The 25,844-nt window shown below is 47.1% G+C and overlaps 2 protein-coding genes across 2 annotated transcripts; one reads left to right on the top strand and one right to left on the bottom strand.

The window, feature by feature from the left end:
• Positions 1-5,168: 5,168 nt before the first annotated feature.
• On the top strand, positions 5,169-11,324 carry LOC6592197. Its single transcript, XM_002017796.2, has 4 exons — positions 5,169-5,259; positions 5,630-6,017; positions 10,023-10,232; positions 10,308-11,324. The coding sequence occupies exons 2-4, from the start codon at positions 5,667-5,669 to the stop codon at positions 10,530-10,532; spliced, it is 786 nt and encodes a 261-aa protein (XP_002017832.1). The 5' UTR covers positions 5,169-5,259; positions 5,630-5,666; the 3' UTR covers positions 10,533-11,324.
• Positions 11,325-12,805: 1,481 nt separating this feature from the next.
• On the bottom strand, positions 12,806-25,521 carry LOC6592196 (D-beta-hydroxybutyrate dehydrogenase, mitochondrial). The gene is made up of 7 exons (XM_026985595.1): positions 25,230-25,521; positions 22,703-22,948; positions 14,254-14,460; positions 14,016-14,169; positions 13,685-13,941; positions 13,407-13,508; positions 12,806-13,340 (listed from the first exon to the last, which is right to left on the bottom strand). The coding sequence occupies exons 1-7, from the start codon at positions 25,251-25,253 to the stop codon at positions 13,164-13,166; spliced, it is 1,167 nt and encodes a 388-aa protein (XP_026841396.1). The 5' UTR covers positions 25,254-25,521; the 3' UTR covers positions 12,806-13,163.
• Between the last annotated feature and the right edge of the window lie 323 nt (positions 25,522-25,844).

Genomic DNA, 25,844 nt, shown 5'->3' on the forward strand with positions numbered 1-25,844 from the left:
GAAATCCGAATGGAAACGAAACAATTATTAACTTTAGCAAAGTGAAACGAATTCAGATGTAAACTATATACACGAGACGAGTAATGAACGAATAAATAATTAAAAATAAATAATTAACGAGAGTTGAGTGAACCAAAAGCTAACTAGACACCACATCAGCGCGTATGCGCAACATAGAGTACTATGCACACCGTGTGCAACAGGGCGTATGGGTGTTCCGTTGCGTTGCGTTGCGTTGCGCTGCGCTGCATTGCTCTTTCGCTGGCAAAAGAGCGAGCAGAACAGAGCAGAGCAACGCCGAGCAACGCAGAGCAGGTCGTGAAGAGAGAGCTACGATACTGCATACAGTTAATTGTTTTATCTTGGACTCGGACTTGGAATCGGCTTGGGTTGGTGTGCGTTCGTTTGTGACGTCACAAGGCTGTGCTGTGACGTGTGTGGCACCACGGGGGTCCCTGCCGCAGGATGGATAGATGCCCTACTAACACAGTTAAAAGCTGCTTCCCCAATGACCCAAATTCGTGCCGACAGCAACAATTTACGCCCTCAGCAGTGAGCAGTGGGCGTGGCTTCAGCCAAATGAATTACATTTGTTAAATGTGACCTTTGCACACTTAATACCAGTACTTCTCATTCGAATAAAATCTTTTTCCCATTTCAAAGATCTCTTTTCCTTTGATGTGTTTTAAATTTTCTGAATTTTTCTTTTTTTTTTTGGAAATTGCTGCTGCACAAAACAAGCGTTTGAAAGCACATAAAAAATATTAAAAATGGAACCAAACTCTTGCCTTTCTTTGCCTGGTTTTGAAGTGCGGTCGCATTTCGCATTTTCCGTGCTCGTATATGTACGGTCGATGGGCGTGGCTGTCTCAGACTGCCACAGCCCACAACCCACAGCCCATACCCCCCGCCTTGGCCTTAATTTGTCCTGAATTTCCTTTTCTTTTGAAGTTCCATTTGTATATTAATGTGAAGGGGGCTAAAGTAGTCTCGGCTACAAACACTAATTTGGTTGGGAACTCCCCGCGGGTTCCTGGATTTGGTTGGCCCTCGATCGAATGTTCGATGCCATATTTTTTGTCTCAAATCAAAGCCGTTTTTAACTCTTTATTCCACCTGCAGTCACAATTATTGTACACTCATCGTCATCGGCATCGTCAGACGATGTTGCACGCTTGTTGTCGCACCTTTTGAGGGTCAAATGTCAAATGTTCGGCTGGAAAGAAAGCCGGGAGGATGTCTGAGCATGGCACCGCGTGGGCGTGCCTGAGTGAACAACATATTGAGTGAGGATTTGCCCGGATAACGAGTCGCCTGCCGCTCAAGCGAGGGCATAATTTTCTACAATTTCTGCTGCTTGCCTTTTCTTTATCCACACACACACACACACATGCTCGTATTTCCCCGAAATAAATGTCACGGGCAGAGCACGGTGGGGGGGGTTCTTTTGGGGGGTAGCTAAGAGCGGGGGGGTGCGGTGACTACCAGCAGCAACAGCAGCAGCCGCCTCTGGCTGTTTGCTTTTCTCAGTGTGGCTTTCGTAGTGAACATAAACAAGGAGTTCTCTAATAGATGCCGCAATGGGCATTACTAATGCGCCCCGTGGCGTGTGTGGGAGAGTGTGTGTGGGTGGCTAAGTAGGGGTCTGTGTGGCAGCAGGCGGTTCATAATTGTGCAACCAGATCCACAGCCAGCAGCAAACTGCTGCCCAGACTGCCTCATTTGGGTGTTTGGCTTTCCTCGGAAGTCATTAGGGCAAATCTGAGCGCACAAACATATGACCATGTGTCCATAAATACATATGCACGGGTATGCACGGTACTGATGGAAATGGAAGTGAATGCCCCGGAGCCCCATAGCAATGAGCCAGCTGTCAGCAAGTCAGTAATGAAAATTTAACCAACTTTGGCATACACAAATATGAAATTATCCGTTTTGTTTATCCTAATGCAATTGCTGGCGATTCTGATGCTGATGCTGGCGCCCACCTCGAAGGGAGAGGCCTCCGTGGCCCCATCGACGGAAGAGGTTTCCGTCACCGCCTCCGTGGACAAGCTGGAGACAAGTTCGTGCCTTGCGGGGTGCCTCAAGGCAAGCAACATCAGCAGCGTCGACCCGCCGACAGAGTGCCCCCAGTATGAGCGGACCCTCGACTGCACAATGATATGCTTGTTTAAGCATTAGCTATAGTCGCGAGAATGGAGTATAGTATAGGGTATTCACGCTTTATCTGCTGTGTGATTCAACCTTTATTGGGATTATACGAGTATTTCCAGGAGAAGCAAGCACCATTCAAGCTTTTGATTTCATCACTCTTTATGGGGGGTATATTTTTGCGCTTTATCTACCTTATAGAGCCGTATTTGGCCTGTTGGCCTGATGGCCTGTCCTCTGCATTTAAGCCGTAAGCGAATTAAGCGTAAATGCATTTCGATGTACGCAAAAAAAAGAGCAGCCCACACGCTTTGCCAAAATACAAATCAATTACGTGTACCATTAATTTTAATTGCATGTTACACATTCGAGTACACACAAAAGGCTGGCAAAAACCAACTGTCGGGCTTGCTCATATAGTAGACCCGTATATTTTAATTAAATTAAAATGTTTGCAATTTTTCCAGCATGTTTTCCCATATTGAAATTCCAAATTTTTTTGCTCTTTTTTCCGTTGCTGTTCATTTAGAATGGCAAATGCCAGAACAGGGCAGGGGGCAAGAGCAGGCACAGGAGCAAATATTTGGCATTTACACATTCGGATGCCAAGCCGACTGAATCCTCGCGTGCCGCTCTGACAAGTCCAACAAAAACAAAAAGCAAGTAGCGACCAGCAGGAAGAAGAGAGAATCGAATGGCGGGTATCTATCATTTGAGAGCCTTGAATGCCGCAGTTACCGATCGCTACCATTCGCCTTCCAATCCTGTGGGAAATTACAATATATGTATATATATGTATATATTTACATTTAAAAATGCATACCAAAAATTTTGTCCAAGAGTGGAAATTGTAAATAAAATGTTTTCAGTTATATTTTAAAATTCAAATAAATATATTTCGCATTTAAATTACACGTTTTCATATTCATTGTTTCTATCGAAGTGAATTCTATTTAATTTCAATACTTTTGTATTTAAAAATAGATTTTTCCTCTGATTTGGTGATCTTGCATTGAGTAAAATGTGAAAGTACGAGTATTTGTGCTACTGATTGAAAGTACAGACATTTTTGAACCATATATGAATGGCCTCGACATCAAATTAGAGAAAATAGTTTACCTATTCCGGAAAGAAGTTCCATTCGGATGGTTTTCGAGCTGAGAGACAAGCTTGCATATGAAACAGGAAAACAGGAGGACAAGTCTGTTAACGGGTTCTTCTGGGCGTAACAAACATTTGGTCAAATCATAATACTCGTACCGCCTGCAAGGGTATTTAAAGTGCAACAAACCAAACCCATTTCGAATATCAAAGGTTGAGCCTGCAGCGGATCAGGACCAGCCCCAGACCGAGACCTTGCGGCAGGACAATTAATCATTGCCACATGCGTTGAGTGTGACCTTTTTGGAGGCACTTCCTGCTGCTGCGGCTGATGTTGCTCCTCATGCCGCGACGACATGTGAGTTAATTAATCTAACTGCCCAATGGCTGTCAGACTGAAGACTGCAGACGAGGACAATGGCAGAAAGAAGGTCATGGAATGCAATTAAGAGCGGCGGTCGATGATGAAGGGGCTTTCGGCAGGCCAACCATCACCACTTCCTCGGCGACCCACCTGGCTGACGCGACGCATAAATTTCAATTTGTTCCACCGTCTGGTCGGGTGGGGTCCATGCATTTAAATTGATGTCGGTTCTCGCTGCATATGCGAAAAGTTGTTCGCGCCACGGCCCAATGCACAATTAGCGGACCGAGGCACATAAATTATGTGACGGCCACCCGAAAGGGGAAATGGAGGCGGAAATTATTGCCTGAAGGGCGAACCAGCAGACGAATGTGCAAAATGGCAACCGACATTCGCTGATGCGATGCGGTCGGTCAGTCAGCTAAAATATGCACAGAGTGTTGCCTGCTTTTAGGCGAAGAATGTGCGTTTTCCAAGGACTCGCCGCGGGATAGCGAACAATCAATGAGCGAGGTACGCGAATTACTAGCGATTCCTGCATGACGTGACTCTGGCAATGATCACGTGCCCATATCCGTCAGAGCTACAGGATGTCCGCACTGCGTTGACAGATTGGCAATTACTTTAGCCGCCGCATACATGCCGTATACGCAATATTTCGGCATTGTAAGCTCAACTCAGTAATACATTTCGTCCCCACATCGTGTTTAAACTTTAAGGCTCCGCTTTTGGCTCTGAATTTTGAAAATGAATTTGATATCAGGTCAAAAGAATGCATTTGCACCATGACATCGACAGATGGGGGTCTAATAAATCGGTTCCTTTGTCTCTTAACCTCAACCAAAGCAGCTTTGTGCTTAAACTTTTACCACGATCTCGCTCCATGGCTTAATTATGCAGCCAGGGAAAGGGCATCGGCTTCGGCTTCGGCATCGCCCCATCTCATTATGCCGCAAAGTGACATTTTTCGGTCTTCAGACCCTTTGCATTTATAGGAGTTTTGGCCCCGAAACTGCCAACTTTATTTTATTGCGTTTGCAAACTTTGCCCTTACGCCTCGAAAAGTTCGGGCTAAATTATTTATATTTACTGCCTTTATGTACATACATACATTCTCCTCTATATGCGGGTGTTGTTGGGCCAAGTGCAACTATTTGCTTGGCTGTGGCACCTGCTCCGAGAATCTTTGTTCCATTCACAGGTCATAGAGTCCCATAGAGTCCCATCCCGGCCAGACATTCGATGGGTGTCTGCGTCCCAGTCACGCCCATTCAGCCCCTAGCCTAACAGAACCTTAACAGGCCTCTGTTAGCGCTCTGGCGCTCTCTTTGCGAAAGCTCCGAGTTGGCTTTTCTTTGTTGGGTTTTCCTGGTTTTTCCCTCTGACTTTGCTTGGCGGGTGCTGGCTGTGTTTGCAAAGGCCGAGGCTATTGCCGAGCGATGTCCTGACTTGTTTAAATACAGGGCGGTCGGATGTCTGGCAATTTATTCCAAGCTCGACCGGCTTTTGTTGCACTTGGCTGTTGAGAAGCGGCGGAACTCCGGCGGTGTCTCGCGTAGCGTATTTAATCGGCAACAAATTGGCGAAAAATGTTTTTAAAAACAATGTGAACAGTTCCCCGGTGCAAAATTAATTAGAAGGTAAACACAAATCCATAGGAAAAACACTACACAAATAAAGTGTTTAAGTAAAAATAAAGAAATTTAATAATCCTAATATGTGAAAACATTTAAACATTTTTCTAAAGCCAAAAGTAGCTTAACATTGAAAACATTTAGTACATTTTCCCAAGGGAAAAGTTCACTGATGGCAAAAGTTCGTAAAAGCATTTTGTAAACATTTATCCAGCTATGAGAAATGATGGGTTTTTCCTGTAACCGTTTCCCAGGGGAAAGTGTTCCTAACTGTTTCAAACTCGTAGGATCCATTACCGGATTCCCAGCGAACTAGATATTTCAATTAATGCTCAAATTTTGTTTGCTTGTCATAAATCCTTTGGTGGTGTTGCAGACTCAAAAAGTTCGGAGAGAAAAAAGATAGGACAAAAATGAATGCAGCGGCAGATGGTAAAATTGCCACCGGAATGGCAGATGCAGACACTGGAATGGAATCCCAAGGAGCAGAGGGAACAGGAATAGAAACTACAAAGGGACCAGGAGCACTCGCAGACGCTGGATCTGTATCTGGATCTGCCCCACCATCCAGACAACGAACATTGACACGGACCGCAGAGCTGGATGCGGATGGCGATGACATTGAAGTGGATGCCGAGGCGGATGATGCCACTGACAGCATCACACTGGAGCTGGCTCTCTCGCCCCACAGCAGCACGCCCACACCGCCGCCCACCATGTCCGAGGAGGATTTCGCCCAACTGGACAACAGCAAACCCTTCAAGGTGGGTACCGTACAGCCATAGCCTTTGTGCGCGCTAGGCCCTTCATGAGCTTTATGCTCGCTGGGCCAGAATTCCGTTCAGTGATTATGGCCGTGCCCCGCGCTGTTGCTGGCGCAAAAGTTGTGAAGAGTCAGTCCATCACCAGCATCAGCAGCATGGCTCGAAAAAAGCTGGCCGGGCCACTTCAGAGCCATCCACGTGGAGGGGCATCGACATTGGTGCTTCTATTGCCGCCGCCGCTGATGCGTTTGGTTAACTTTTCAAGTTTTTTGGCCGACGCAGGGCTGAAGCGGAAAAAACACTAATTCCCAGCCCGAAAAAGAGACTTGTGTGTATAGAGAATTTTCATTATTATTCTTTTTCTTTTTATTGTTTGTATTCTTTATTTATTATTTCGTTTTTCATGGCTATACGAATAATATAAGTTCACCACAAACTGGGCAAAAGGATGCCAATTTTGTGGATGGCCAAGAATTGAAAATTAATTAAAATGTTGAAACTGTTCGTTCAGCTAGATAAAATAGCAAAAGCAGCAGCAGGAGAAGCATGCGGGCGCCAATATGAATTGAACCAGATTGTATGGCAACCCCCTCCTGCAATCGACCAACCATCCAATAAGCCGTCTCGTCTGCAGCCGTCCGTGAGACGATAACGAGCCGTCTGGCACTTGGCCCCGCATCTTCGGGCTGGGCCAAGAACTGCTACTCTCAAGGAGCTCTGGCCTAATCGATTAAGTGTGTGCCAAAGCCATTAAAGAGACTGCCGCCACAACAATACGAGATGGCCAAAAGATCAGCATCGGGCCCACTGCATAGATGATAAGCTCTTCCCACAGCCACGCCCACGGAGACAGACAGCAGCAGCAGAAATATATAGCAATTAATTGACAGCTTGCCAGTGCCCGAATGTTGGGCAATTTATTAGTGGCACGCAGAGGATGGAGGGCAAAGGGATGACGGATGGTAAACAAATGTGTAATTCATGCGTATTTTAGCTAATTAATTAGCCCCACCTCGGTCTCCTCTTCCATCACTCACCTTTCAAAGCAGTCCGTGTGTGTGGGGATGGTGCTCATCAAATTTTTATAGCTTTGAGAGAATGGAATTGATGGAATATGCAATCTACTCGCTGGTAGATTCAATGGAACTGCATGGGAAAGTACATATATGTAGGAATTAATGAGTTTATAGGATTACTTACTCTTCGTTGAATTTATGCGGAAATCTGACATCAATTGTACTCTGCTGGAGCAGAACAATTGCTACTTGCTAGATCAACACATATCATTTCTTGTGAAATCAATCAATGATTCTGCGAATTTGATCACAGAAATTGCGAAGCATCGCTCAGTTTAAAGTTCACTGAATTGCACGTATAATTCCTGGGGGACTGACATTTTCCCACCATGTCCTGTCGGCATTCGCTCCAGGCACAGTTCCTGAGTCGCAAATGCGATTTCCATGCTGCAGTCCACATCCAATTGGATTCAAAAAAAGTCCCGTGCTCCAGAGTGCACAGCCACACACCCACACAGACACCTTCCAAATGAGCTTAAAAGCGGAAAAAGGAAGGAAAAGCAGCCGCGTCATGGCCGGAATTAAATTACCCATGGACGGAGCCACATAAACGATGAATAACATCAGAGAACAAGACAGCAGCCAACAGAAAACAGAGAACAGAGAACGGCATTTGGAAAAGAAGACGTCAAGGGAGAAGCTTCGCCCGCACAATGCGTATACGCAACGTTGCCCATTAAAACAAATATGCGAACATTATTCATGTCCGGGCAGGCGTGCAACTTAACCACTCCCCCGATGGTCGGCCCCTTGAAGAGATGTCCCTGTTATTAATACGAGTGAGCTCGTAAATGTGACGACAAGCATGTAAATTGCCTCTCAACCCGCACCGGCCTGCCACAGATCTGTGGACAGCATAGAACGGGGAAGAAATACTAGACAATGATTTACATATGTAGCTCCCATTATCACTTTGATGCCAATCATGGGAAATTAGTGCGACAATGGACAGCATGAGCGGTGAAGCGAGACAATGGGAAGCATAGAAAATGAAGGAGGAAAATTTCCTGCGAAGTACCATAACTTTCCATTGCGGTACCCTCTCCTCGCTATCGGCTTGTGTCACTTTAGAACCTCTAATTGTCCCCAATTTGCATGGTCTGTAAGCACTACAGAGTTCAGACTGCAAACACTCCGACATAGGAACAGAAACAGACACAGACACACATAAAAGTTGCCTCCTCCTCTTGTGTCTCTCGTGGTCCTCATGTTGAATTCATGCCTTCATCGGCATGGGCATCTCTGCCCATTGCCCGTGTAATGCTTTGGCCTGTCCTGCCGCTGCTCCTGCTATACAAACTACAAATTTACAGGGAGAATATTGACAGTGGCAGGCAAACAGAAATGCGAGTACCAACGCAGACCCAACCGCACAGAGGTACATATTGGCCCTGCCCGGCTCACGGCTCACCTGTGTACTCATGACTGCTCTCATTAGAGCCGAGCACCGATAGATCGGGACACCGAGTGGAACAATCGTGTTGATCTGGTTGATGAAACCACTCAGCAGGGCAGGGCCACTGAGTTGACTGCGACAATACTCCTGCACAATGTTGAAGGGAATTTGGGCAAGGGGTTTTCCAAAATTCAGGGTTCGTTGCCAGCCCGGAGCCAACTCCAACTCAACCAATCGGAAAAAAAATTGTTTCCATCAGCTAAGAGACCGAGAAACAGCAGAAGCCCAAGTTATAATGAGGCAACAGCCTCGAAAGGAGAATAGGTGTGGGCTGGCATTCAGAAAAGCCAATTCAAAAGACGTATAAAGTGCAAACAAAACCGCAGGCCATTGGCATATGGCCCAGACTTACCCTTGCCCTTTGGAAAGGCAGACAGCTGATTGAATACACGTACTGTGCCATACCCACATAATGGATTCAAGGGAAACTCGCTTGTCCAGTCCCAAACCCACAAACCAGTTGAAAATATCCACGTAATATAAGTGCGATCCCACTTAACCCCCGCCGTGACTGGCATCCATTCGAATTCGCGTGAAAGGCATGATACATTTTCATTGTCGTCGAAGCATCGAAGACATCCAGACGAGCAGACGTCGAGCCGTCGAGACTTTGGCCAGACCCGAGATGTGGTTGGTCATTTGATGGGTCCTCTAAGCATCGAATAATTGGTTTACGAGACAAAGTGGCTGGCGAATTGATTGATGCCAGTCATCGGGGAGTCGTCCAAGTCAGAGTGCCATCGATTAGGAAGTCGGAGAATAGAGATGGCACTGGGTCTCGGTCTGAGCACTACGATTAAATGGCCGCAAACCGCCTGACAGTCGGCTGTCAGCAGTCGACACCTGCAAATCCATCATAGTGAGCGGAAATCCTTTGGCGATTGGCCCGGCTCAACCTATTCCCGACCCTTTGGAGCGAGCGTTTGCTCCTTTTTGATTGCTCTGGACTCGTTTGTGCCATTTTTTTTTGTTTCAGCTTCTGTTTCTGACTTTGTTGTTCTTTTGCTTGACCCTTCCATCCATCCATCCATTCCAGGCTTTTACTTTAAGCACTAGGCTTTAAATATTTCAGTACCAATTTCTTAGGCCCGAAAAAAAAGACAGACGAGTGCAAGAAATGAAAATATAATCGGTTACCTGGCCTCGACCTTGCCATTGTTGGGGTGCTTTGTTGCGTTGGCAAATAATAAATTGATTGGCTGCCTCTGCCTGCCTCCGGCATCTCTATCAACAATACTTACACAATACATCTCCATTACCCTCATGTTTTGTCTCCTTATCACAGCCGATTCATTGGTTTTTATTGTTTGTATTGAGAACTTAAGGGGAGAGATACGTACACGTATGCCGCTGGGGGCTTTTGTGAGTTAAAGCCAACAATTTCTGGGGCCGTTGTGGGGCTTTCTTTCGGGGGACATACGCTATAAATTTTAATGGGAGCAACTGAGCAATTTTAAATGCTTTAACCTGCAGATCAAGGACATCACACGCAACATACGCAAGGCTGTGGTGGCAACCACACTCGCGGAGATGCGCCTTAAGGTGGCAGCAAAGTTCCAGCGCGCTGACCCGGCGATACACCTGGACTGCGATGGCACCGAAGTGGATGACGAGGAGTACTTCAGCACCTTGGAGCCAAATGCCGAGCTGATTGCAGTCTTTCCGGGAGAGCAGTGGCGAGATGTGAGTTAGACCTAACACCTTTTCCCTCTCCCCTCTCACCTCTTCTACCGCCCTCTTCCAATGTCCTGCCCGCAGGCGAGCGATTATAATGCCAATCTGCGCCGACCATCATTGGATGCCCAACGCCTACGGAAATTGGTGGGCAAGCTGCAGCAGAACTTCGTCAATGACGACTATTTGGACAAGCTGTCCAACATGGATCCCAATTCGCTGGTGGACATTACAGGACGGGAGCCAAAGGACAACGAATACTGTGCGCAGAGCGAGACGGCGCGGCGATCCACGGAGCTGTCCTGCTAGGGGACATCCGTGAGTCACATTTAAGGGTTTGGGATAATTGGGAATGGAATGGAAACGGAACGGAACCGCCGCTTATGATAGAAATGTAAGGAATTTGTACGAGTTTTTATTGTCAAGCCGGAACCCCAAGATTTCGGGTATTTTTGGAAACACGTTTTGATGCTGGCACTTGGAGCGAAGCGACCGATTTGAAGTCATTTTGCGGGGGTTTTATCTGCATGTCTAGAGCTAAATGTTGTGTATTTTTCGAGCCCACATTTTCATAGATATACTCTCACCTAGAATGCCCAATCTCAGTCTCAGCCGACCATTGTTCCTAGACCAATAGCTGTGTAACTTAAAAGGTCTCAAAGGCCGATCCCCAGTCTCTTAGATACCTTTACACTCGTCCCACCCAGTGGGGCATCGACGAAACTCTCCTGTCTGTACCTTACTCCTCCATAATGGGAACATACCATTCTTTGGTATGTCTGTTGAATCCGTAGCACTGTCCAGGTAAATACCAACCAAAAAGCAATGGTTTTTGGCTGTAATTGAGTCTAGATCAAATGCCTGTTGCATAAATGCTCACACTAAGCACCAACCGAATTGTACTTAATGTTTTTATGGATTTGTTCACAATAAAACAAAACACTTTTCTGCACCAAATAGGAGGAGAGGGTAATTTATTCAATCGACTTTACTTCTTCGTTTTGTCCACCAGCAATTCAATTCAAATTTTAGTCTGTTACGTGTGCAATACTCGGAAAAAATTTGTGGTCATTGTGTGAAAATTACTTTTTATCGATACAATAAATGGAGAATAAATGTGTTCGAAGGCGTTTTCTTTCCCAATTTACTTGTGGTTGTTCGACTTCTATTGTATATGTTTGTATGTCGATGCCAGGGGCCGAGTAATCGGAAATTGTCGAATGCCGAAAGGGCATTTCCTGTGCCTCAGCTGACACTTGCAGTGCCCTTGGAATTGGGCCCAGCTTTAATTATCCGAAGTGGACAAATGGTAGGAGAATATGTAAATAGATGTGTTCTTTAACGTTTAAACAATATGTGCTACGAGTTTTTCCTTTCAGTTACTGCCAAGGGCAACTACGGACTAGATGGGCTTCATCAAATTTGTAGAGCAAAGCATGTTTAATGGACACAATTGCGATCCAGAGCTCCAGAGTAAGGTACGTTTATATCGGATAGAAGCCTGCAAAGAAGCTTGAAAAGCAACATTCCAACGAATTTGGCGAATTCCTGAATCAACCTGGTCAGCTCATCTGCTGTGAGCATCACAGTGGAAGTCCGACAGATTGGTAAGCCAAATACAACAGCTCTGGGGACGGAAGGCGCCGACAGAGACAAAGGATGTTACGAGGAAAATAGAAACGATGAGGACCGGAGACCAGAGACCCGAGGCCAGCGCAGTTGGAATGTTGACAGATAAATGCAGACAGAGAGACGGAATCACACATAGAACCTTTGGTCTGTGTCTTATAGTGGCTTGTAGGGAAATTTGTTCCCGGGTTTATCTGTGTGTTAGCTGAGCTAACCAACTCATTTCCCAGGCAACTTGTGTGCTTTTTGTTCGTTCAGTTGGTATTCTTTCGCAAAAGTTCGAACATGCGGCGGATGCCATCTGGGAGGCGGATTGGGAGTAGCTGCCAGCTGTGGTTTACATTAGCAACTATGAGAGATTTATGCACGAGTTATGCGATTCTGGGTACCCTATAAACTCCCTATAAACTCCTTCGCTATGGCTTCATAGCAACCCCTTGAGCTGTCGAGGGACGGGGACTGGCTGGCAGCACCTGAGCTCCCCTCATACTCGTTTCGAGTCACATGCATTCAAAATTTATAGAATTTATTTGTGTCTGCTTTCCAGTGCTTCTGACAGTGCACTTAAGCTTAGTCCCGGCTGTGATGTGGGGGTATGATAAGCAGGAGCTGGAGAGGGAGCGGGAACTGGAGGTATGTCTAATGCCGTTGAGTGGAATGGCATGATGTCTGGATTGAGCAGATCAAACCATCGTCTCATTGGAGACGCAGCACTCAACCAATGGCAAACACAAGCAATTAAAATGCTTAAAGGGTGCTCCCAGGAGTGTAGAGGAGGTGGTAATATGACATTTTCTACAAATCAAACAATGTTCCACTTCATTGGATTGCTTGTCCGACTAATTCCTCAACCAACAGGCCAAAAGAATGAAACACCAAGAAATGATTCTTGTCCAGCTGTTCGTGTTCTCATTTTCCAGGAACATCCGTTAGAATTCAGGTAAAATTCACCGTTTACTCGTTTTGTTTTCATTTTAGTTTTTCTTTTACTTTTTCTTATCATTCATCGTTTCACAATTCGTTCTAGCAACTAAGGATAATAACATTATGCAGATACGCGGGAAATTGTCATAAATTGAGAATAATTATCAAAATAATCGGGAAAAAACATAGCTAAATGCTCATTGACGACCGTCAGCGCTCCTCCTCTGACAGTTTTCTTATAAATGCCCTATACAAAAGGGAGCCACGAGGGAGCCACGAGGGACATGGCAAAAGGGACATAAGCAATCAATAGTAATCCAAGGGGCGGCTGGTCGGGGCTGGCATGGGGATGAGGCTGGGGTGTCGGGGTGTCAGGGTGTTCTCGGATCAGTAGACGAACTTCTTCTGCTCGCCGTATACCGACTCGTACAGGGAGGGGGCCAGGTGCTCGGCCAGGAAGATCTGCAGCTTTTCCTTGGCCGTCACGGGCGTGTAGCGGGCCATGGGGAAGGTCCTGGTCACAGCGTCGATGAGGACACGCAGCGTGGGCTGGATATCGGCGGCCTGTGGAGGGGGATTAAATGCTCGTTAGCTGTCGGACACGTCGGGCACTGCTGTGCGGCCCCTCACCTCGCGGGAATACTTCTCCACCGACGTCATGGCCGCCTCGTAGTAATCCTCGCCGTAGGTCTTCTTCTGCTCCGACGATAGCTGGTTCCACATTTGCTTGGCCTTCAAGGAGACGCAAGGAGAGTTAATGAGTTCCTAGTTCTGCCAGTTCCCCCGCTTCGACATGGTTATGGTATCGTAAAAAACTAAAAGCATGGCAAGGCTGCTCTGGCTGCATGGCCTCCGCTTTTGCCTCTGCCTCTGCCAAGCCATTAAGAGGGGAAGCATCGAATGCTCACCTGGTCGCGGAGTTCCGTCTCGTTCAGCCAGCCGTTGCCGGGAGAGAACTCTCCCGCCGCCACCACAGACACATCCACGCCCCGTGTGCGCATCTCCTGGCGCAGGCAGGCGGCAAAGCAGTCGACGGCAGCCTGGGTGGCGCACTGGATGCCACGCACGGGCGATGGGACGCGGTTCAGGCCGGAGGTGAGGAACACCACGCGTCCATGGGCACGTCGGACCAGCGGCAGGAAGATTTGAGTCAGGCGAGCGGCTCCTGCAAGGGTAACGGAACGGCTCTGGTCAGTACTGAGTACCGGAAAAGTCCTGTTCAGTGGCGCCCCCACTCACCGAGTAGATTGAGATCCAAGCTTTTGCGCAGCACCGCGAATGGAATCCACTCAAGCTCCCCCAAAGCTATCCAGTGGGCGCAGTGCACCACAGCCCACAGTCCTTGGGCGCCGTGCGGCAGGTGCTGTGACACAAAGTGGGCAGCCTCCAAAAGCTGCCGATAAGTGTTGTAATGTGGAGCGGAGTTTAGCTAAAAGCTTCGTGGGGAAAAGCTATCAAAAGCCCTGTGGAGACTTACGGTTTTCTCCGACGTAACGTCCAAGTGCAAAAGCTTCATGCGGCCGGAGGTCTCCTCCTTGAGAATGCCAGCCTCGTCCGACTCCTCGATGGGGGTGTTGAAGCCGGCGTAGATGGTGAAGCCCAGATCGTCCAGTTTCTTGGCCAAGTACCAAGCCAGCGGGGCCTCGCAGCCGGTGATTAGCACGCCCTTGCCCGAAGCCGACACCTGACGAAACGGACGAAATGGAATGAAAAGGTGAATGATTCGTGGTTGTTCAACCCTTTGACGGTCACCGAGACAGTCACTTAATTTATGTTCAATAACTTTAGTACCAATTACTCATCTCCTGTACTGTGTGTGGGTGGGTGGGGGTTGGCTGGTTTTTGGATGCGGTGCTTCTCGTCTTTCAGTGCAAGCTTGAGGCAGGGCGTCATGTTAGATGTTTGACCTTTAGCCCAGCCAAAAATGTCTTTGTTAGGCTCAAAGTTTGGCCACTCATTAAGACTACTTAAAAGTCATGTCGTGTCAACTGGGCTTAACGACTTTCTGCTCTTCAAAATTGGCTATTTTTGGGCGAATTTCGAGAGCAGAACATAGTCGACACCGAATGCGTGGATATTTGTCTAACTTCAGCTCTGACCCACTGATGGCAGACAGTCGACAGTCGACAGTCCAGGAAGACGTGTGCTCACTGATACTTCCGCCTCAGACACGCGCCAATCCACTCCACCAGCACCACTCTACCTCCACGTCCAGCTCAACCTCCAGCTCATCAACCTTCCCCCTTCCTTGGTTCTGGATCTGTCAGTCAACGCGCCTGCGGTAGTGCTGGTGTCATAACTCATCATGCCATTAACCAATGGAGCTGCCCAGACTATTGGCTGGCTCGGGCTGGGTCTCGGGCTCGAGTGGGCGTCTGGGTGGGTCTTCAGAGTGCGTCAGCCGGTCTCGAGGGGAATGTGGAAATGGAAGTGGATGTGGAAGTAGAAGTAGAACTAGAGATGGCTACTCATTGTTCGGGCTATCAAACTGTTATAAAGTGCTCGTAAAATTGTTAAAAAATGAGGAGATTCGGAGAAAAGGAGGCGGCACGGGGTACGGGGCACGGGGCAGCGGCAGTGGCAGCGGCAGTGGCAGCGGCAGTCGAGAGTCGGCGTGTGGGGGGTGTGTATTATTATTGGCCGTGCTGTTGACACCCATTAAGACTGGCCGACATTTTATTGTGGCCATAAGTGTTTGGCTTATCGAAATCTGTTGGCCGTTCTTTGGCGTTAATAAAAATAAAACTATTCACTCCTTCCCTTCCCCCCTCCCTCCCATACGCCCCAATCACTTCTCTTCTCTACGTATCTCTAGCCAACTTTACGACAAGTATTCTTTCGTGGAGTTTTTATGCGAATTTACTTCATAATACTCTTGCATATATCGCTGGATGGCGGTAATCGCGTTCCCTGCTTTTTCCTGGCACCCCAATTTATGGCGGTGCTGCAGAAATGACTTTAAACTTGGCTGCAAGTAAAAACCATCCGCAATTAAAATTCAGCATGGAAAAAGAGCAGATAAAACCGATGGAACTGAGAAGGCGACTAAAAACCCAGCAACGAAATGCTTAGAGTCAATTAAACTGCATTGAGAGTATGGCCTGGAGACTGCTGATAGCCTGAGGCATGGACAAGGCGCAAGGGGCAAAGGCAAAGGCAAAGGGCAAGGGCTTGCAACCACAGCTTGTGTAAGGGGAAACCCGATAGAAAAACATAGCATTGTTCACTTGGTTCACTTGGAAAAGTTCTCGACCAAGAAACAGTTGTGCTTCAAGGGAGACTCTTGACCAAGAACTTATTAAAATTTGTGAAAATTGGCCAAAGGCAAGAGGGCGTCATATTCCAGCCGGATAATCCTTTGGAGTCTGCTAAATGAGTCCAAGCCAAGAGGATTATGTTACATTGAACTAAGTCGAATTGCGGCGAAACTTGAGAGCTCTATTAGGGAAATGTGCTGTGAATTGTCGTCAGATGCCGTTCGTTCCTGCCCCCCTTTGTGGCCGCTCGGCCTTGCCGCTTGTGTAAAATTTCAGCAGCTTTTCGTGTGAACAGGTGAAAGAGCAAAGCAAAGCAAATGAAAGGAAACGAAAGGAGTACTGCACGTCGCAAGCCGTCCAAAGAAACTTTGCCGAGCGCAGGGGCAACGTGCAGGGATACAAAAAAAACGGACCCCTTGACACTAGCACCTGCCGCCTAACTTCGGCCTCATGCCTCATGCCACCTGTCTCCGTCTAACACTCCCTCTCTGCGGTCATGTCGTGTCTGCCAGCACGTCGGCTTGTGGTTTTTTTAAACCGTTCCCAAAATAGAAGCAAACTTGCATGCACCGAAATAGATTCAAGAAAATTCACAAGGAAAGCGAGTGAGACTGCAGCGGCTTAGCCCTGGGGCATGTCAGTCACCTTCATTTGAACGAGTTGCTTGTGGAGGAAGAGCGAAATGCGAACGATTGGCTGAGCGGAAATGGGACTTTTCCACATTTTTCCGAGCATGGGAAGCGAGCAAGTCAATGAAGAGGCACACACAGAGCGGCCCTCCTCCTGCTTCTGCTCCCAGTTTAGCGATTTAAATGCATCCTTTATTGCATTTTAATTGCAATTGCAACTGCGATGGGAAGTAGAAGTGCTAGCGGAAGATTTATGCCACAGGCCGTGAGCAGCAGGTGCCGCCACCCAAAAGCGGACCATTTTCCGCACACTTTTAGCCGAATCTGATGAATTGCAGTGGGGCACGCGATTTGCCTGCACTGGCACTAGCACTCGCACGCGCCGCCGCTTTCCTCGCCACAGGCTCATTAAATTTGGCTTACGTATACTGGGGGCGTATACGTAATATTTATATAATGCATTATGCTGGCAGGAAAAACTTGGAGCTGGCCAAGGCAGGGCCAAGCCAGAGGGGCGACGGGGCAGACTGGCAGGTTAATGTGTAAACTGCAACAAGTTAGCAGCACTTTCAGAGCCACAGAGGAGCGGTGGACAGTGCCTCCTCCGTTTGTGTGGGCGACCGGAAAACGGAAAAGTAATGCGTGTAAAAAGTAAACAACAATAGGGAGAAACTTTCCGGGAAAGCATGTGCGCCTTCATTTGCGAGAATAAACTTATGACAAGCTCGGGGAGTCCGGGGAGTTCGGGGATTGGAGACCTACTCCAGGCGGTCGCACTACTCGCCGGGTATTATGACCATGAAGATAATGCGAGAGTGTCCGGCAGGGGAATTGCGTGGGCTTGTGACTGTGGGACTGTTGGAAATGTGCATAAATATTACTCGGGATGTAAGTAAAGACATTGAAAAATGAAAGAACTATTCCTGTTCCTGGGTCATACAATAAATTCATGCTTAGACCCCCGATAAAGGGGGATGAGCTAGTAGAGCCATAAACCGAAAGCTGAGTATAGATTTTCACAGTCAAATGTATTATCTTGTTTGTGTGCCTGCTATCATTTGTACTTTCTATTCGGTCGCTATTTTGCTTTCCCTTTCACCAGGCAGACACATAAAGCTCCTTAGAAGACGCGACATGCTTGACCGCTCGAGAGCCCTCGAATAAATCTACATAAGCATAACGCAGGGAGCGTGAAAGTGGGGAAGATGGAGATATAGATGTGGCGGAGTGCGAGTTGAAGTGAAAAATGGCGAACAAACCGCATACAAATTGTCCCCACTGTTCTCGTCTCCTTCCCCACCTCCTTCTCCTCACCTTAGCACTCCTCTCACTGTCCTCCTCTGAATAGGGCGACGAAATGTGGCAAAAAACAGAGAGAGAAGAGAAGCCAAAAAATGGGAAACAAAGGGAAGCACGCACACGCATGCACGCATATTAAATCAGTGACTAAAAATAGCCAGAAATGGGCAGGAAAGCCGGAGGGCCGGAGCGAGGGAGCGCCGGAGGGCATATGTACATATATAAAATCAAATAAATTAACTGAAAAATATTTGGCCAAGAGGGCAAATGAGTACAAATGACAGCAGGACGAGCATCGAGGGGCGGCGATCGCCAAAAGTCATTGAACGTATTAGGCAGTAATAAATTAATTAACCGGAAAGTTAAAAACCATTTCTGTGTTTTGCTTTCCGCACGCTCGCAGACACAGACACAGGCAGAGGCAGAGAAAGACAGAGAGAGAGAGAGAGAGAGAGAGAGATACACATAGATAGATAGAGTGGATAGGTGAAAGCACGCACGTATTCTTTCTGGCGTGTGGCTGTCAGGTCCTTTGGCAACTTCACGCCATCCACAGAGGACGACGTCAGCATTAAAGGCTTTTCGCATTGCGCATACGATGCGGTGTACTGAGCGAAACGAACCGAAAGGCAAGGAATGCCATGGAATAGAATAGGACGGTCTGGCCAATTTGCAGCTTGTTCTCTGACTTCCCCGTGTATGAGTGGGAGACTCTGTGCCCCTGTGTATCTGTGTGTGTGACTCCGGCAACACGCAAAGCTTTGACTTTGTGCCATGCCAGCCATTATGGTAGCTCAGCATGTGTGCGGACTTTTCTGTGAGATTGTTTAAATATCTCCCCCCTCATCCCTTCATATTCATCTCCATCTCGTAGCCAGAGCGTGCCGGTATGCCAATTTATATATGTTTAATTCAATTGTGATTGTATTGGGTCTGCAAGTGATGCCCCTGGCATTTGAAGTTAATTAAAATGGAGTACATGGGTTTGAATAGAGAGATTCTCGTACCACTCGTAGAGCAGTAAAGCAGCGACAGTGCTAACGCTAACCAGAAGATGAGTTTTCGAATGGATACTACTTGAGCTACTTCAAATGTCAAATGGACGAATAAGGATCGAAGTGGTTGCACAACTGCGGCCAGGACTGGGACTACCAATCAAGCGGTGGGTGATTTGCCATCTGGTCGACCCCTGACCTTTTGCTGAACCGTGCATGATGCACACGAGCACGGCGGATGCACGGTGGATGCACGGCTGCGTCATGTGCAATTGGTTTTTAATTTAACTAAAATGCGCAGCAAAACTGAGTCAACTGGAAAGGCAATGGCAACGGCAAAGGCACAGCACAGCCCAGCACAGCACAGCTCCGCTCCTGCGGTCGAAAGAGATGTTTTCCTCGGTGGCGGAAAGTTGTCAAGGCGTTTTAAAGGCGTGCAATTCTAAGAAACGCAATGCGCGTAGATGGTGGCCACATGAGCCATGTCCTGATGTCCTTCATTGCCCGCCATTGTCAGGCCGGGCACGCCATTGCCATTTCTGAATGTCCTCTGTGCTCGTATGCGCATGTGTGTGTGTGTGAGTGTGTGAATGTGTGGTTGTGTGAATCAACAGGCCACGCGCGGGGCCATAAAACTCCAAGTGAACAGAAACAGAACAGAGACACAGAAAAGCAGAACTGAGGACACAGAGAGGCAGAGGGGGCTAGCGAAACTTTTCCCATAATGACTTTTTATGGTGTATGTGTGTGTGTGTTGTGTGTTTTTGTTTAAGAGAGAGACAATGCTGCAGAGGAAAGGACAGAGGACAGTGGAGTTGGGACAAGGAGCAGCCTTTTATATAGCCTTCAGTTGCCTCAGTGCATTGACGCTCCCCAATGGACTCCGGACTCGCATCTTCTCCTAATTGAGAGTGCAGTCTCTCTTTCTCGTTCTCTTTCCGTTGACAAAGCTATCCCTTCCTCCGTCCCTTTGTGTGTGGCCATTTTTTCGGTTAACAGCTCACAAATCAGCGTAAAATTTGTCTATAGCAGAAGTTTTATGAAGCTGTAAAGGCCACAAAGTGTGCAGAGGAAACGAACACTTATGGATAGCAAAAACCAACAGGAAAAGGGTTTGCTTGGCAATGAACTAGCTCCAACATCCATTAGGCCACCAGTGCGCCCTTCAGCTGCTGCAAAAACTTGGTCCGCCCTTTCTAAGTTCAGAAATATGTATGTATCCACTTCCACTTGCGTCTCGAGTGGCAAGTGCCACTGGCTCATGGCATTAGCGAAACCGATACGATTTCTTCTCGGATCAACTCCGACATCACCTGGGGCTCCTCCAGCTGGTAGAACTTTATCTATGCCATCCGCCGAAGCACCGAGCTGCACAAGTTCAAGAATGTCAGCGCGGAGCCTTCAATTGTATGGGAATACTTGCACTTGTTGTAGACGTAGGTGTGGATGTTGTGTCGTTGCTGCTGTTCCGTTGCCTCGCGACTGCTCATTAGGGTTGCCAAGACAAAGCTATTAATTCAATTAGTTACATTCTCTTCTGGCGGGTCCCGAAGAGACTCTGACTCCCCAGCGAACATGTCGTCTATGGCAGCGGAAACCCCCTTTGCGCCATGCAGTAGGGGAATGGGGCAACCCAACGCTTAATTATGCATATTACGTAAAGTGTAATTGCAACTGCAACGCAATAAAACCGACACTGACACCAACACCGCGATAGAAACCAACATTCCGAGTGTCGCAGGAACAGACACGGAGATGGGGATGGGCATTTCAGTGCATTATTAGACCTGGCAGATTGTTGATCATTTAATTAGTAGACATTTACATTTCATTGCACCCAATTTGAGCCGTCAACAGCTGCCTCCAGTCTCACCCATCCATCCATCCGTCCACCCATCCGTCCGTGCCAGCCCCTTCGTCGGGATATCTGTGCGTGCGTGTAATTTAATTTGACTGTCGTGACATAAAAATGAAATGCACAACGTGATATGCAACGCTAAACAGAGAGCCAACAGGGTGGGGCAGAGTCCCCAAAGACCTAAAACAGGCCACGTCAGCGACCCTCATTGGCCAGGCCAGGCCGAGGGCCATCGAAAGCCACATTTCTCCATATATGAGTATGCACACAGGAACGCCCACACATGAACATAAATGCGGCTTGAATGTATATGAGTATGTTTTCAGCAAATAATTTAACGAATATGTAAATGCACAGTGGAGGCTTTCCTGGCCAGAAACACAAATTCTGATCGAGATAAAGGTCCATCCAGATCGAGTGGAAAACTAATCAAGCGCCAAGTTTTCTTTACTCACAGAAGGCCAAAGAGAAATGTTTTCACCGGGAAAAACTTGGTAGGGCAAATACTACACGGAAGTTCCCTGGTTAATTAGATGGGCGATTTTGTAGTAACTCTTTCTCCTTGGAACTTGTAGAAAAGATTAAATCCCTGTCCCTTGAAATACAAATAAATACATACAAATTTAAGCATACTTTAGTACCTATAATATTAACAGCAGTGTCTCTTACGGGGAGGGGAAAATGCAAATGAGCTGCTGCTCGTCTTGCCACCTGCTGGGACTGCATCTGCTGCTGCTACTGTTAATTATGCTGCAGTCATGCTTATTACCTTAATTATTTGGTGGAGTGTGTGATGTTCCAGTTCCAGCGATACGCTGCCTACGTGTCCTGGACGTGACCTTTACGCGTAATTTCCGGGCAGAAAATGGGGCCTGTCAGGTGCATTCCCAGCTCCGGATTGCTCCTGCTAGTTAAACCAAATAGAGTGCACCCATATTTAAATTATCCGCCTACTTCGATTGGCGCCACCTTCCATATACATAGGTACATCTGAACGTACGTATCAGCGGAAAAACGGTGTGAAAACATGGAAATATCATGGCATTATTGCTGTCCATTGTGTAAAGAAGTGGAGGGCGTTCGCAATCAGATAGGAGAGCGAGAGAACGATGAACAATCAACATATGCCACATCCCTGGCGTACAAATCCTCGTGTGTACATATGTAACCGTGGAATTCAGCTTAAATCAGCTTAACAGAAGAGTGAGAGGGAATTGCGGTGGAGGCATCCACGCGAGTGACTATTTAAGGGCTTTTCTTTCATTTATTTTAAGCGATTATATTAAAGTTCTTCCAGAGAATACATTTAAAAATTTATATTCATTACAAAATCCTTTTGTTTCAGCAATTCTTTGGGTTTCTCTTTTCCTTTTTCTCTCTGGCGGCTGCTTATTTATTTGTTTTCATTTTCCTTCGCGGAGAGCCAGAGGAAAATGGAGGGTGCTGAGAGTGTGCGTGTGTGTAGCGAGCTCTGAAATATCAAACGGAGCCAAATCCAAAGCCAAATCCACAGTCAAGGGTTTCCTCTGGTTAAACATAAGTTGACGTTGCCCCACAGGACATTTGTCCCCATCTCCGTCCACATCCCTGGGGCTGTCTATTTTTAGCACAACTGATTTGCTTTGCCTACTATTTCGGAGGCCCCTCTATGCGGTTTGGCACTTGAGCTGTGCAGCCGCCCCAGTCGCCCCCAGACATGCCCCAAAGTGGTGCTAGTGACTGGCTTCTGGCTGCCGGCTGGGAAACCGAAACCCCGATGTCTAAGCCAAACCCAAAAGCTATCCATGTCCCTATCCTACTTGCGGTTTCGCCGCAGGCGTTGAAAGGATTACACTGTTTGATTTTGGTCTCGGGCCCCTTGGACACGAGAGTGTCGTTACGGACTTACCTTCACAAAGTGGTAGAAGAGCACAGCTCCCACGGTGGCCAGGGCGAACCACACGAAGACGGCGAAGGTGGAGATGCTGGATATGTTCAGCGCGTGCAGCAGATGGGAGCTGACGATGGCCGCCGCCTGGCAGAAGAGGAACGGCATAGAGAGCCGCTCGAATATGTCCCAGGGGATCTCCGCCGACTTCTGGGGCAGGGCCGAGATCGATCCACGCCGCAATGAGGCACGGCGCGAGGCACGGCGCTAGAGAGAGAGAGAGTGATAGTGAAATGTACGATTTAATTATTCTTCTGTTCAAACAAACACATGCCGGTTTATTTATAGAAAACAGAAATGATTGCATTATTTGTGGGGTAATTATTTGAACATTGCTAAATGGTTGGCTGGCTAATGCCGCTCGTTTGTGTTTTGGTCAATAAACATCGCGAATTCCACTTAAATTTTTCGAACTGTCTATTTTGATCAGGCACCAGTTATTGGTTGCAGAGTCCCAGAGTCCCGGAGAAATCTATTGATCGATTGATAGTCAATATATTTAGGGGCTCTGGCTTAGTCCTCTTTTTGCAGAATATGAAGAGCTAATTCCAGCTGTAAATTTCCCATTAAACCTTTTGAGCTCCGAGCTAATCTACATACTTATAGACATGTACATATGTATGTATGAATGTGTATATTCCTTCATCTATTGTTGATTGAGAGACAGAAATCCTTTTGAGCTGAAGGAAATGCATTCATTTGATTTCTGGTGTGCCGTCTACGAGTATGACTTTGAAATAGAACTGCCATTCATTGATTGGAAAATCTTTCAGTATGCCTACCGCTGTCTATTTGTGGCATTCAATGGCAGACACATTCCGTCAATACATCATCAGAAATTTGATTAAACCCAACCGATTGCAAGCACAATATCCTATGCTCGTACATATCCGCACGTGCATCTATGCACGCACCTTACAATCTATCAGGCCCTAACCCACTCAACCACTCACACATTGACATTGACATATAGCAATTACACATGACGTGCACATTACCATCGCAAAAAAAAGGAAAGAGGAGCGAGGGTCGAGCTACTACCCGAAAACCGCAACAACGAAAGCAACAACAACAGCAACCCAACCCCCCTTTGGCCATTGGCCATAAATCAACGACAGTGCGAAATAATCAAATGGTGGCATCTGCATAAATACAGAAGCCAATTGATTTATTCAGGCCCGAAAATAGACCATTTTCATTCCAATTCCCATTCCCATTCCCATTTCCATGGCTAGGACTGTTCTTCGTCGCTGGAATTGTAAAACTCTCCGGTCGGTCTATTTATATGTCGTGCTCTACTGGGTACAGAAGCAGTGCCAGTGGATGGGAAATCGAATGGACTACATCTTTGCTTTCGTCATCAACAACGACCTTGTCACCAATTTGGTAGCTCTGAGGGGACTAATACTACTACCAATACTACTACTACTACTGAGACCTATGTAATTGTCCCCATAATCTTACGCAGGAGCTGAACCGGCCCACACGATGGCAACATACATATCTCAATATATAGGAGATTCTCCCAATAGTATCCATACACCACACAAACGCGTATGTATAGGCAAACGTCTCTACATATTTATTCGTAAAGATTTGTATGAATTTGAGCACTCAGCTGCCAAGAAATCATCTTCTGGCGAATACTTTGTGAATGTTTGAGACGGAAAACAGTTTGGTGTGTCGCCAAGCCTATTTTATTATTAATAAAGATATTTCTAGGTATTTATAGACCATGTGGAATAAAATTGAATGGAAAATGACCGGACCGGACAAATATTTCAAATAAATACGAGTATATCGAGTACTTTGGCCACAGACAAAACTGTTTTCCAACGATTCAGTATTCCGTTTTTGTGGCAAATATATTTTGGAAAACCGCAGCAGATCTATGGAGCAATAGGGGAGTCGTCAAATGTCTGCTTGGAATCAAGCCTATTCTCATTTAATTTTTCAAAAGAGTCCCCCCACCTTCACCCACTCTGCCTCCTGCAATTGTCGGTGGCTCGTACGTACGTTGACCCACTTGGATCGCGGCCACTAAGTGAATTTTTGTAATTAATTTGGCGGCGCATTTTGAACACCGCATGACTTCCTGTCTTTCTGGCTCTACGAGTATCTCTCTCTATCCATTGCTTTCTCCTTCTTTGGTTAACAGACAAAACCTTTTTCTGGAATTTGCGGCCAAAAGGGGCGGGGTTGAGCAAGTCAGGGGCAAACTAAGGACCCTTGCGACTTGAATTTGTGTATTGACATTTCTGGGTTAAGCTAACTGGGCTAACAGCGTAGCTAGGTGCTCCGCCAGGAGGCGATGGACGAGGGGCTACGACAAAACGGAGCTGCGACAATAAATTTGGCTATGGCATGCCCTCTGGATTGGCGGAACGGGGAGCGGGGGTACCGCGAACACAAATACGGGGCCAAGTGCCTGTCCAGGATACAGGAAACGGACACAAATGGTCCCGATTCGGGGCGACATTTCACTTACCATATTGTTATCGAAGACCTGCATGACGACGGATGCTGCTGCTCCTGGTGTCGCGGCTATAGGGGGGGGGGCAAGAGCACAGGACAGACGGGCTTTCAACTCGGTTTCTGGGACTGGATTCCAACTGAAGTATTCACTCACACACACAGCCTTGTGGCTCGATCAAAAATGTTCACTAGAGTTTTTCGAAATGTTTCGGAAATAGGCTTTCAGTTTATGTGCTCGGGACTCCACTCTCGAAGGGGCTCGTGGCCTGGGCGCTCTGAAACACGGCGTGGCACTAAGCAGTACGATCGACTGGCGCTGCTTGCAGCTGCCCCAAGACTCATTTTCTCTCGCCTCAGCCGCGTCGCAGTCGCAGTCGACGCTGTATGTCAAAATTCTGTACCAAAAAAAATCCGACGCCGCCTTAAAAATTGTCGTTTTGCCGTTTTGATTTTTTAAAAATATATCTCAAAAATACGAGTATGTGTGGACATGCGTATGCAAACTCACAGATACACAGACACAATGGAAACGCAGATACATATTCCGGTATTTAGATAAATAAATATCTTTAAATTTGTATATTTTTGCTGTTTGCTGTTTGCTCTCACCCGTCTGCCGCCTGCCGCC

This window comes from Drosophila persimilis, unplaced genomic scaffold, assembly GCF_003286085.1.
Source record: "Drosophila persimilis strain 14011-0111.01,24,50 unplaced genomic scaffold, DperRS2 tig00000002-arrow-pilon, whole genome shotgun sequence".
Lineage (NCBI taxonomy): Eukaryota > Metazoa > Arthropoda > Insecta > Diptera > Drosophilidae > Drosophila > Drosophila persimilis.